Source organism: Charadrius vociferus, unplaced genomic scaffold (genome assembly GCF_000708025.1).
Source record: "Charadrius vociferus isolate BGI_N301 unplaced genomic scaffold, ASM70802v2 scaffold190, whole genome shotgun sequence".
Classification (NCBI taxonomy): Eukaryota; Metazoa; Chordata; class Aves; order Charadriiformes; family Charadriidae; genus Charadrius; species Charadrius vociferus.
The window spans coordinates 2,201,450-2,215,020 of record NW_009646608.1 but is presented as its reverse complement, the minus strand read 5'-3'; the positions used below and the strand labels follow the sequence as shown (position 1 = coordinate 2,215,020).

The 13,571-nt window shown below is 36.2% G+C and overlaps 1 protein-coding gene across 1 annotated transcript; it reads right to left on the bottom strand.

The window, feature by feature from the left end:
- Nucleotides 1-1,522: 1,522 nt before the first annotated feature.
- Nucleotides 1,523-9,671, bottom strand: LINS (lines homolog (Drosophila)). The gene is made up of 6 exons (XM_009887004.1): nt 9,264-9,671; nt 9,078-9,167; nt 7,738-7,879; nt 6,885-7,475; nt 3,463-3,643; nt 1,523-2,423 (listed from the first exon to the last, which is right to left on the bottom strand). The coding sequence occupies exons 1-6, from the start codon at nt 9,669-9,671 to the stop codon at nt 1,523-1,525; spliced, it is 2,313 nt and encodes a 770-aa protein (XP_009885306.1).
- Between the last annotated feature and the right edge of the window lie 3,900 nt (nt 9,672-13,571).

Here is a 13,571-nt window from a genome sequence, read left to right as displayed (position 1 = left end):
AGTGGTCACAGCTGTCATCCTGAAAGAATAAGACTGAGGTTCAAACCTGCCAGTCTGAGAATACATACCATTCAAAAGTGTCTCAAGAGCACTGTGATTTCCAGCTAAATTATCCCATAAGCTTCACCTAGTTTTCTTCCCCTCCCAGTAGTGTTGATTCATCAGCTCAGAGCTCAAGACTGATCTAGATGGCCAGAGAGATTTGGGGGTCAGAGTCACCTGCTCCAGAGACTAGTCATATTAACTCAATATCTATTTTAATTTAACACTAAATAACTATTTAAAAAGCTAGAACTTACTTGGTTCTCAATCAGGATAGAGCACTTACCTTTAAGAGATGATACTAAAAGGAAAACTGCTCATTACCGTTCTGATGAGGTCTGAGATTTCTACAATAGTCCTTATTGTCAGTACTCCACCATTGCCTAACCCTTGTAAGATCATCACAAGCTGCACGTTAAGTGTACCAACATCAGGTGGCTTCCTGCTAAGCACATACACTGTTTTGGATCCTGTTCTGAACTAACTCTCCCCAGGCAAAGTCTTAAGACACTTACTTTTCAGGTTATTCAAATTAGATCTAATAAAAGATGTAAGCGTAAGAATTTGAATTCAATATCCATCTCACTGTACTACAGACAATTTCTTGTTATCTGTTTCTGATTTAACAGATTATTAATTATATATTCTATAATTATTTAAAATATGTAATGAATGCAAGGAATTCTGTTGGAATTTCCCTTCTGTATTACATAAGCTTGATTACAGATATCATACTCCACTAAAGTGTTCTATAAAAAGGCCATATATGCATTAGTCCCACACGTACCCTTCCTTTAAATTAAAGGAATATACCATAAAATATTAAGAAAAACTAAATTTTCGGTGAAATGACAACACTGCCAATTAAATCAGGCAAACAGTAAAAGCTAAGAAAAGCTTATCCTAGACATCAGTTAAGCACTTCAGCCAAGAAAAACGTGGCATGTATTAGTGCAATTGTGGTAGCACACCTGAATGTCCACTTAGAGCAAGGCTCCGATGCAAAACACATAGTACAAACACCAAAGTTTTCCCCAACTGAAATATTTTATTTAGCTCAACCTCTAAGCAGTCAAGTGTTGCATTAACACTGCACTGTAGTCCATAAATCACTAGCAATCCGGCCATGAATGCCTACATAGAATGACATTAAGTACAGCTTACAATACTTTAAGTATCCTACGTTCTTGATATGCTTTCACACTAGTGATTTATTATCAAATTTTGAATACCTAACAATTAACCCTTAAATAGCGTACACTGACACACATACCACGAATAAGCTTAGGATCCCAAGGAAATGGATTGTATCACTGAGTGCAATTGCAGATTTTTAAGGTGTCAAACAAACACACCTTTATCCTGTTTCAGGTTAAATACACTGACAGGTGCCAACGGCATGAGCTTTAGCAGTCATTAATCTCATGGAAACATTCCCTAGTGTGCCAGTTAAAAAAATTACTAGAACACTTTTTTTGGATTATTGTGGATTCACGTTCTTACTCATCTTCTCAACGTGGCTCAGTAGTTTCAACAATGCAGATGGATTATATGGGAAAAGATTTCTTCTCTGCAACCTAGAAATAGCTTTTTGCAGTTCTTCCAAACATTTTGTTGATTTGTAAATCGTTATTCTTAGGGGAATTATGTTATCCGAAGACAGCATACACGTCACACAGGATGAGGTATTAGATCCCATTTGTTTCAGAGGCAATACTTCAGACTTCAGTGTGTTCCGTTTATTGTCTGCATAGCTAAATCTAGTTTCCCTTATCCTCATTTCACTCTCATCATTTAAAGGCACCTGCTTTGTGTTTACCAAGCACTCTTTTCCATCTGATTCTAATTCAGAGTCGTCTGAGCTGTCATAATTAACAAGGCTTTGAAGAGAACCCAGTAGAGATGTACTATCGGTGCATATCAATGAGTTAGACTGGTTAGACTCTGAAACTTCATTATCACGTTGCTCTGTTGTAAACACTAAGTAATTGTGAGAAGAAGCCAAAGATATCAAAGTCTGCGGTTCTTGTTCACGACAAGCATTTTGCAAACTCTCATCAGTCATACAGCTTTGTTTTTCTTGAGGGGGTGGCTGGACAGAAGAAATTGATTTAAAAGTGCTATGTTTGGTATCAAAATGGTTACAGACATCTACAAACTGATGCCAGTCTTTTCTAAGAAGCTTTAAGTACATTACCAAGTACTCCAGAAAGCAAGTTTCTGATGAAATCAAAAAATCTAGAAGTACTGAGGAATCAAATGCAATTTTTTCTAGAAAAAACAAAAAGATACAGTGAGGATTACATCCACTTGCATGCGTAAGGAAGTTCCAAGTTTCCTCCTCTTTTTGGCTTAAGTTATCAGCAGCATCATGCCGTAACCTGAAAAGTAGGTCATAAAAGGGATTAAATTCAATGAAGTTTACAGGTTTGTTTGCGGTTGTTTTTTTTTTTTTTTAAAAAAAAAAAGGTATGTCCAGAAAATGGCATTCTCGACCTTTTTTGATTTTGCCAAAAAGTAAAAAACACAAAAGAAGTTTTGATATTAGAATGAAAAAGAACGAAGGCAGGTGGGGCAGGAAGCCAAAGCACTTAAAGCAGACCTTCTCAAACAACACTCCTCCTAGGAAACATTCTGGAATAAACAAGTTACTTACAATGTGTGAATTGTTATGTTAATATTTTTGTAAACCTGAACATAGACTAACTTTCAAGATGCTAAGCACATTGGAAAAAAGGGCCCACTTTTATTTAGGTGTCTAAGAAGAATTGTACATATCTAAGATATTATATCTACTTGTAAGGTCTTTACATTTGAAGCTTGAGGGACCTCTTATAAATTAGGATAATATTTTACCTAATTTAACCAGCAACGAAGCAGTGAATGTCCAGGACAAATTCATGAAGAACACGTTTCAGCTGTTAGCAGTAACAGGTTTGGGTTGGGTTTTTGTTGGTGGTGGGGTTTTTTTTTTGTTTGGTTTTGTTTTTACGAACTTAGCTTGTCCAATCCAAAGAAGGTCACTTTACCAGAAGTCCCTGAATTCTTGAAGTTTATTTCTTGTATCACATTCTTTTCAAACTCTCAGCGTTAAAAGGCAGGAGTGTTTTCTTTCATCTGTGTCTAACCACTATTTTAGACTGTGAAGTCAATTATTCTGAATTACAGGATGTGATAAAGTATCTAATCGGAAACTCTTACACAACTCCCTCATTTCAGTAATAAAACCCCACTTATTCAAATTATCAGCAAAGTTAACTGCTCTTACACCACACATTATTACATCATCCTGAGGGGTTTTTTAATTATTAAAAATATTTTTCTTTATACAAAAGTAATCAATGGAAAAGTTATATATATAACAATAACCTCAGTAAATTACAATTCTTCATATTTCTTTCAAACAAGATGTACACTAACCTGTCAAATTTTAAATAAATGAGTAATACAGCTTTAGCAGCTTCCCACATATCATCATCTTGCTCTATGAAAATCAAGGAGAGCCATTCACAGGGATGTACAACTGGGTGAGACTGTGGGGAAGATTTCAGATGACTCCTCCAGAATATCAACAACTGCGCCATGGAACTCTGAAACTCTCCTGAAAAAAAAGAAGTAACCATGAATTCTGCTATACATTTTTTGTTACTAAACACCACTCACTTTTTATTTTTTAAATTAGTAGTGCATAACAGTTCATGAATGCATTTATCATTCCTTAGCTCAACTGATTTAACATAGCGTCAAATTTTTTCATTAGTTCTTGCTTCTCGGTACCAAATAAATCAAGAGATACTTTGCAGAAAACCATAGGCAGTTATTTAACCTTAAATTCAATGTGAATGGCTACTCTATTAAACTCTAAACATATCAATGTTTCATGCCAATGTTAACCTGTGAAAATTACTTCACTTGTTAGGTACAGGACACAATTTATTCCTCTAACAGCATTCTTGATTTCTTTGAAATTCAAGGAAGAATAATCAGAGGTGACCTAGAAAGTTTTGGGTACAACAGGGTAAATCCTTTCACACCTAAGCTTGCAGACTAATGAACAACATATATCAGGAAACCTACAAAAATGTGATTCTACCTATACAGCTGGGATTTATACTTTCCTTTCGCGTCCCAATTAGGTAGCTTCATTGGTACACCGCAACTAAAGAAAGATGAATTGTAATCAAGTCAATGCCATGATTGTAATGCCAGTCAATGCCAGATGTAATGATCCAATATGAGTAGTTTGCTGAGATTTCATCTCGGGTACTTCTTCCCACATGAAATAACAATACAACTGTAATGTTTTGATAGGACTGAAGCTAAATGTCCCAGTGCAATTTACTGTAGAAATTAACTGCAGTGATCTATAGTTGATGGGAATTAATTGTCATTTCTGCAATAAAACAAAGTATGAACCTTGTAGTATAGCCATATTCTTTATAAAATAAGTTCTTCATAGATGATGTACATTTTCATACATACAGGCTTGGGATAAAGGTACCTTCATGAGATGATATAAAATCCTTACCAGAAGGATTAACTTAAGCAGCATTTTTCCTGCATATCTTTTTTCCCTTCCCTCTAAAAACTGCACTCCTGGATGGGAAAAGCACCTCAAAATTTATGCCATTTTAGTGCAGTAGCTTACTCATAAAAATAACTTTTTATTCATATGACAGACAGGCTCTTTCCCTTAAGTCATGAAACTCATCTCTTCAATAGTAACGACATATGGTAGTATGGTACTAGGTACCAGTTTTTCGTGTTAACACGGCATATATTCCATGTTTCGAAAACAGAAAAGATATAGTGACATATATCTGAACCCAAAGGTACTAACGCTGTTGGAAATACACTATGCCTTGAAGAGCACAGTTGCATCATTTATAGAAACAGCGATTACCTCTTTTGAAAAGTTTCCTGCAACACGGGAATCAATTTTACTTACCACATCATTATGTGGTTTTCCTCAATATTTGGCTTTAAGATTTGCTTTTCCTCTTAGCAAATAATAGGATCAGAAAGTTATCTTTGTTATTAATAGTTACTATTCAGACTGACATTCTTCCCTATAAATCAAAGCTATCTCGAAATTACTCTCAAAATTGAAATGAGTTAAAGTTAAGCCACTGTAAATCATGTTAAAAAAAAAAGATAAGATCAACTAGCTTCCCAGAAGGGAAGTCAGCATATTAAAGCATTTTGGTGCTTGTTTTAACCACTTAATTTAATGTCACTAAAATAGAAGCATCATTCCTTTCAACTCGAAATTCCTCTTGACAGTTGAGGTATTTGAATCTAATTAAAGAACTCATTTTTGTGTCATGAATCTGGAAAAGAGAATCTTTTCTTTGAGAAAAATTTTTCAGAGACATCCAAAATAGATTTAAGCTACATTTTTCCTATTCACTTGTTCTTAGACCATCTCAGTATCTATACATTTTTCAGAAGGTGGATTATAAGTAAAATATTCCCTACAAATACTTAAAAAACTCTAAGAATGCAACTGGCATCACAAATATAACATCTTCCAAAATCTGGAAAGTGTCAGAAGCTGTCTTACAGAAGTCCATAGCTCTTTTACAGTCAGATGAATTAAATGATTAATGATTTTATGCTTGCTACATAACACAGAAATATAAAAAGATAACATTTATATCTAGAACTTGTACTAAAATGCCTCAATATATTTAAAATGCTGTAAAATTTCAGCCTTGTTTAAAAATAAATAAATTATTTTTTTACTTTTTGCCACATCATCAATTGGTTGACAGAAGGAACATCCATTCGCACTTGTATTTGACTAGAAACACTGCTTCAGAACTGCCTTTCCATTTTTGCCGTGCAGCCTGTAATCCAGGGACAGCAAACTGCTTTGATCATAGGATTTGCACATCCACGTTCACATGGATTAGCATCAGAAGACGTGCATCATGTGCCTCTCAGAGGTAAAAAGGCAAGTGGGAAGATAGGATTCCAGAAGTGTCTTTCAGGCAAAAAGCCTCACCCCACCACTTCATTACAGCATAGAAGACTACTAACTAGCTACCAGCGTGACACAGCAATGCATTCTCTCCCATCAGGAACACAAGCTACACAGCATTCCCTTGCCATCCCACTGCCTGCCTTGTGGCATAGCCCCAGCACAAGAGCCAGATCTGCTCTTCTACTAATCCAATTCACCTGTTCAGTAGAACAAACGTACTCAAGTAATCAGGTATGAGAAGTATGCCTCACAACTACTAATTCAAAGGCCTAGACCTGTAAGTCAGGGTGAAGAACACAACCACTATACTCCACCAAGTCCCACAATTTTCTTGTCTCTTACTTTATAGCTTCATTATGTATATTACATTTCTTGTCCGACAGTAAAGTGTAGTACCTTCAACCAAGACAAGCACATAATGGTACTTACCTATAGTTCTACCTCCACATTAGAAAACAAGAGAGCATTACCTGCAATTCCTTTTAGTTCCGCACCCTGAACAGGTTAGATGCTTGTGCTATGGGCTCTCTTCTTTGCCAAACAGAGAAGAGCCTGGTGTGCCCAAGCTGGCTATTTCAAATATTAACATGTTTGTAACAGGAAAAGTTTGGAATCCCAAATGCAGCTGTTTCAAGCCCTCCATATTGCAGGGCTAAGGACAGGATAAAATGCAAGGAAACAACTAATTAGGCAGGACACAGTGACAGAAAGTTTCCTGGGTGGGTCTCTTCTTTCCTCCCTCCTACCGCCACTGATCCAGCTGAATTCTATTTACAGTCTTAATGAGCTATGACTACAAAATATGAAAGCTTTAGAACTCTTGCTGCTTAATGAACAAAACTAAAGAGACTATTACCTTTGATTTCAGCTTCTGTAGCAGAGTTCTGACACTTGAATTCCAGTGCTTTAAGCACAACCAGACTTAGGGCTCTGAGAACAGGTTGGTCAGAACTACCTTGAGTATCACCTCCAGGAGCAGCTTCACTGCCTCCAAAGTAGCTGGCCTTTTCACTGAGCGGGATCTGATTAAGCCAAGTCAAATTCACAACCTGCAGAACACCATTACTCAGTGCACCCATATCTTCATATAAAGATGGGTTTCGTAAGAACAGTGATCCACTTTTAGCATCTTCTCTAGACTTGTAAAGGACACATTTTTTAAGGAGCATAATGAACAACTTCTTGATTAAATAGTGAATTGATGAGCTAATGAGGTTCAGGACATAAGAAACTTTCAAAAACAATACTCTCTGGCACCTCAGCGGTTGTTCTAATTCAATTCTGGAAGCCAGAAGTGCTTCAAGCAGATCTACAAAACTGATCAAATTGTTTGCAGCTTCAGAATAAGGTGAAGTATAACGATGACTGTCAAAATGATGGAACAGAATGGAATTATAAAATCCTTCAAGCACAGCATCAAGAGGAGCCAATAACTTCTTCAAAATACCTACAGCAACAAGAAGAACGTTATGGAGTTGGAGTGTAACACAGTCAGCTAAATCATCAATTAAGCAGGAAACAGGTGATTGTGACCATTCTCAGTTCTTAAGCATGTTTAAACCACCGTTTTTAACAGTACTTTGTCACCCACTTTACAATGAAGAACATACGCGTTCTTTAAACAGGCTGCTCTAAATGACATTACAAGGAACATTCCTCCCCCTAGTGGGCACTCGTGTATCGATACCACCATAAAATTGCAACAGTACCTGCTTTGGGTAAAACTTTATCTTTCAGTATGTCCTTGATAATAGTTGTAAGAGTCCATAGACATTCTGCTACCTGAGTATTCCCCGGGAATCCTGAAAGAGTCTTCAAACTAAAGGTGAGCCAGGTGACATTTAGTGCATTCTAAGAAAATTAGTTCAAAAAAACCAATCATGTATGCTTTACAGTTGCTATGCAAATTAAATTAAATCATAATACATTGATTTAAAATTGTACATTAAAAAGATTCAAATGTAAGCAAAACCAAAACATAACTAGAAAGAATATATCTGTCCAGCGCCTTTTAAGTATGTTGGCCTGTATTTACAAACGTGAAGTCACATATGCATGCAATTTCCCAATGTCATGCGACCTACCAAAAATCAGGTAATACTCTAGACAGACCATACCTGAATATATAATTCCCAGATGACTTTGCAAGAAATATTACAAACATATTTCTGAGAAAAAAATCTATGCTCAGAGATGCTACTGTGGAGGCTACAATATATATCCACCAAATATACAGCAAGTAAAAGACACCCTCAAGTAATTGGAATTTCAAACAAGAAAATACAGAAAAGCATTTGATTAACTTTCAATAGATTATGACCTATTTTTGTCTACTGCATCACCTAACAGATCTCAAGTAACTGTAAAAATATTGATACTGTAGACTATTGGTTTTCTGAAATACCTGTACTGCAACCTTAAAAAGAATATTTCTTGTCATCTAGACATATTTTACCTTTAAACAGTTTCATAACATTCCAGATTTTTATATACAGAGACATTCCACCTCTCATTACAAACTTCTGTTACACACCTGATCTCCTTTCTACACTCTATGTCCCTCCAAACACACTCGAAATACTCTGGAATATTTATTACATATTTTTCCTATCCACCACTTACAACCCAAAGCCCCTTAAGACACACTTTATGGCAGAACTATCACATAGTATTATCATGCACAACCTTCACATTGTTCCCATACTGGAGCTAGACACACTTCAACAAACCTGTGTGGCATTTTGAGGAGACTAACAGCCTGTATGCTGAACCACCAGCAGACTGCAGATGTGCCTTTCAGAAGGATAGATGGAGCAGAGTAGATGTACAGGCAACAGATGGAGGAAAGAAGCAGTTCTGATGTTGCTCTGTGGGTCTACTTATGAAATGAGCCTCTTTAGAAATACTTTTAGATTTTACCCAAGTCATGTAGTGACTGCTTTTGTGCCATGTAAACACTATAAAAGTTGGCTCTAGAGTTAAATGCAACAACTTGAGGCATATACTCCCTACGTCATTTTTAATCTGTGAAAAATTATGCCATACTCACCTCTTCCTTCAGCTGGAAATACACTAGAGATGCTAAACTTTTTGAAGCCATGTGAGATAACAGCGGATCATAACTACCGAGCAGGCAAATCTGCAAACATATAGAAAGAAACAGTATCTAAGGCACGGTCTTTTTTTCTTTCTTCCTCCTTTCACAAAAATCTTTCAAAAGTTTATAAAAGCTTACCAATTTTGAGTCAATTTTTGCCTCCTTCAGAAGAAGGACAAAGATTTCACAGTACTTCTGTCTCGTATTGAATTCAATTTCCTGGGATTCTGCTTTAGCAACCATCACCTTGATCAATGTTAACTGAAGCAGCATCACTTCCCGTGGACAGAACGAGGAGTTCATGTTTGCAAAGCTATTTGATATATCATCTGTTGTAGGGACAACCGCATCTGACATATCAGTGTCCTGATGGCTCCTAATACCACCATTAGTAGATGGCAGATGCATCCAATTACATGATTCATCTTTTTCTGGTGACTGCTCGATACACAGATTAAGTAAAGACGTATAATGATGGCTTTCTTTTGCTAGCGGAATGCCTACCAGTACATCCTTATACATCTGCTGCAGAAGAGAGATCTTCATTATGAGAGCATTCAATACTCCAGAAAATGCTGTATGTCTTCACTGATTATCCACGGCCACCGCAAGTCAGCTTCAAAGCTATTTTTGTCCAGTAACAGAAATAGAAGCACTAGCAGGCATTTCTCTTCTGAGTTACCTAGAAATAAATATTTTGCTATTACTGAACTTAACAGATAACTAGAGATACAAAAGAGCAACATACATTTTTAGAGTTAATACGACCATCATTAAACTTACTTTGAAAATACAAATTCACTGTTTGAAAACAGTAAGAGTGATAGTTACACAAAACTGTCCCAGTGAGACATTCAAAGGATACAAAAATTGCTATGTGGTGAAGAAGTTTACAGTTCCAATATTATACTACTGACATCAATGTTGATTTACCAACAGAAAACCAAAGATGACTATTACTATGGACTAGTTCTGGAAGATATGAGAACTTGGATCAAATCTTTCTCTCCATTGCTAAAACTACTAATACCTCATTTCTTTTGTGACAGATTCCTCCAAAAACAGGCACAAAGTTTCAAGTGAAAATCTTCATCTGAACTGGCAATGTTTATTGCTCCACTAAGGCTGGTATGGCAACATCTCTCACCAAAAAAAAAAAAAAAAAAAAAAAAAAGGGAACCAAAGGAGAAGTCTTGTCTTCCGCTGCACATAGGCTCAAGATAAGTAGCATGAATATAAAGGCGAGGAGAGCTGGGAGAACTGGAGAATTTAGTAATGAGGACCAAAGAATTCCTTTATGTCTACACATGCAGAACTCTTGTTCTGAGCACCTAAATCTTGAAACCCAGATCAGGTTTTCAGACAATGCAAAGGACCAACAATGCCATAGGGCTGGTCTCAAGGGCCCAGTGATTGAGTTTAACATTAAAAAAATACTTAAAACACAAACTTATTAAAAACTAATAAAAATACTTAACCATATTCAGGAAAGGTATAAAAAAATCCTTATCACAAAGTCAACGGAACATATATTTCAATCGCAACACTGGAATATTCACTATAGCTTAAAAACAAGAGCTATTAAGAACTCAAATCTCTCTTTACAGTATGAGCACCTAAGCACCCACAATTTTCTAACCATTACATAAATGGCTAGACAGATATCATATGTCCCCAGAAAACAAAAGGATATACTTAAGAACATCAGGGTTTCTTTTTCATCTATATTAAACTTGATGCTAATCTGTCAAATTTATTTTTTAAGACAGTTTTAACATGTTCTCTAACCAGAACCCTTTTAATTAAAATCAAAACCAAACCCAAACTCATTACCTTTATCTACTATGAAGTTAGCAGTGGGGCTTACGTTGCTCACAGGAATTTTCTTTTTGTGTGTTTTTTGAATCCCTGTCTTTTAAACCTGGCATAATAAACCAGGTAGACTTCCAGGTAGGCTCCTCAAGTCATCTGTTTGTAGTTGGCTTTTATTCAAATGTTACGTTTCCCCTTTCTTACCAAAGAAAGAACACAGCTCAGCCTCCCAGCTGGTAAGAAATTCTAAATATCATCCCATCTATGTATCAATTACACCTGCATTTATCATCCAACCAAGTATTTTGAATTATTGTTGCTTTTTAGCAGAAAGGTAGAAAACAGTGAAACTAAAATAATAATTACATAATAATTACAAAGGGAGTGATTTTGATAATTACACCTTCATTTTTACAATTTGACTTTTTAATTGCAACTGAAGTATGCATTGACAAGATGGTTTCCCAAAGCTACAAAGGATTAGAGGTAGACTAAGATACGCTACCCAGACTCCTCACTTCTTCCACCATTAGGCAGTATTTCCTTCAGAATATAATCTAAAATTAGAGAATAAGAAGTTGCCTGCAGGGAGTGATCTACAACTCCATCTGGTATGGTATTTTTAAAGACATATTCAGCAATGGCTCACCTGGCAACTCCAAAATGTTATAGTATGTTCCTCACCTACCAGAACTAAGAACCCTTCCCTCATCCTTTCCCATATTCCACATTTTAGATGTTAAGTATAAATCTGATACTTCAGACAATAAATTACTTCTTAGTTTGCAGAATCTATTTGGAATTCTACTTGAGGTGGAAATTTATGACCTGAAACCTTGTAAAATTTCTTCAGAAATCACTCTGAATATTTTATATAGCTATTGTTCCTATCTTTGAGTTTCATTTCTTCCTAAATGAATACCTAATAAAGTAAAATCATCCTAACAGATTTACTTCTGTGTTCCAAGATCAACTTGAATTATCATCATACATGGTAAATGAACAGACCTCTCATGCACAAATTCAGATGAAATAGCAAGGTTGTTAAGGCAGGAGAGATTTAGAATGCCTCTAGGACATGCACTATGAGATTTTACCTTCACCACATATTGGTTGAGCTTTCCCTGATCCCACCATAATACATTTATATTATACCATTAATTTGCAGAACACTTTACAGAAACATCTATAAGATATGTCTCACTCACATATGACAACAGTTCACGAATAGAAGTCACTAAAGGAAATTAAATATGAGGGGCTTAGTTTGAAGAAATTTACTTCAAAAGAGGGGGAAAATGTCATACAGTGACTAAATTTGTTTCAGACATAGTTAAGAGAGCACAGTGAAAAGCTCAAAGCTGAAAAGAAAAGCAATCACATTCACACACAAGAAGTGACAAACTCCAAGCCTTACTTGTATTATTTATTTGAGTTAGTCACAACAGCATCTAAAAACCAATTAAGGTTTTTAATGCCAGAGTTCTGCATAAAGAGTATGAAACAGTTCTAAAAACCTTATCTATAGATTGATATAGGCAAAAGACAGCAAGGAAAACTATATAGAAAAAACCCCACATATAAATATTTTGTTATATGTTATTTTCATGACTGCTTTAGTTAAGCTTTAAAATCAAAAACAAAGTCACATGGAGCTACAAACAGGACAAGAGAAGAAACTTGATGGAAAAAGAAATAAAGAACTGAAGATGGCAGCTGAAGCCTAGAAGGTTTAAGGACCATCATAAGCCAAGCCAGGGAAGTTCAAGCAGTTGCAAACACTGCCAGACTATCCTGAATCAGAATTATAAAATATGTATGTTTCTCCAGTGTGGGATACTTAATTTAGCACAAAGTCATAGAAAGTATTGATTTGCCTGGTCTAGCACCGTTGATATTACATTTCACTTTTTTTTTTTTAACAAACACAAATGGCTTATGATGACACACAATAACTCAGAGATATTAGTGAAGAGGCATGATTAGAGAAAGCTATTCTCAAGTCCCTATATTAGTCTTTCCCTGTTATATATACTACTAAATGTTCATTGCATGAGTAGCAACTGGGAGAAAACAAACTATCCTCAAACCCTTATTTTCATTTAAAAAATAAATCAGATAAAGCAAAATGAAGCCACAGTCTGTGACTGTCCATGTCTGAAGGCTCTGGATCTCTTTACAACGCAACTGTTGAATCATTTAAGAAATAAAATATACTTTGGACTACTTGTACCTGCCATGGCTTCGTAGGCCCATCTCTCAATAAAGAATATAATTCCACTCAGTACTGAAATATCGTAAAAGCCTCTAAAAATAATGCAATTTCCTTCCAGAGGTTGCAAATAACCTCTGCTGTGAGCTGCCCAATCCCTGATTGTTAACTTTGACCTCTAAGCGTTGCCAGATGCCAAATCCGCTCTTCTGTGAGCATCCTTAGCCACTAGAGATGGGACTAGACGGACCCGATTCGACCTCACCGGTCCCTTATTGTACCTCTCACAGCGGCGTTTCAGGAACGTTTCAGCACTGGGTTAGTGGCAGGAAGGCCTCGCTAAAAGCAACCCTCCAGCCTGATAAGGAGCCTCCCGGCCCGCCGCCCCTCTCCCCGTTACACGCCTCCAGAAGGCCCCAAAC

Bases quoted from the DNA above. Each gene is read 5' to 3' on its own strand.
- LINS (XM_009887004.1), bottom strand. From the start codon at position 9,671: ATGAAGATCTCTCTTCTGCAGCAGATGTATAAGGATGTACTGGTAGGC. The intron at 7,880-9,077 runs GTGAGTATGGCA...TAATTTTCTTAG, and splicing joins ATTTCCAGCTGAAGGAAGAG to AATGCACTAAATGTCACCTG. The intron at 2,424-3,462 runs GTTAGTGTACAT...CCTACTTTTCAG, and splicing joins ATTTATTTAAAATTTGACAG to GTTACGGCATGATGCTGCTG.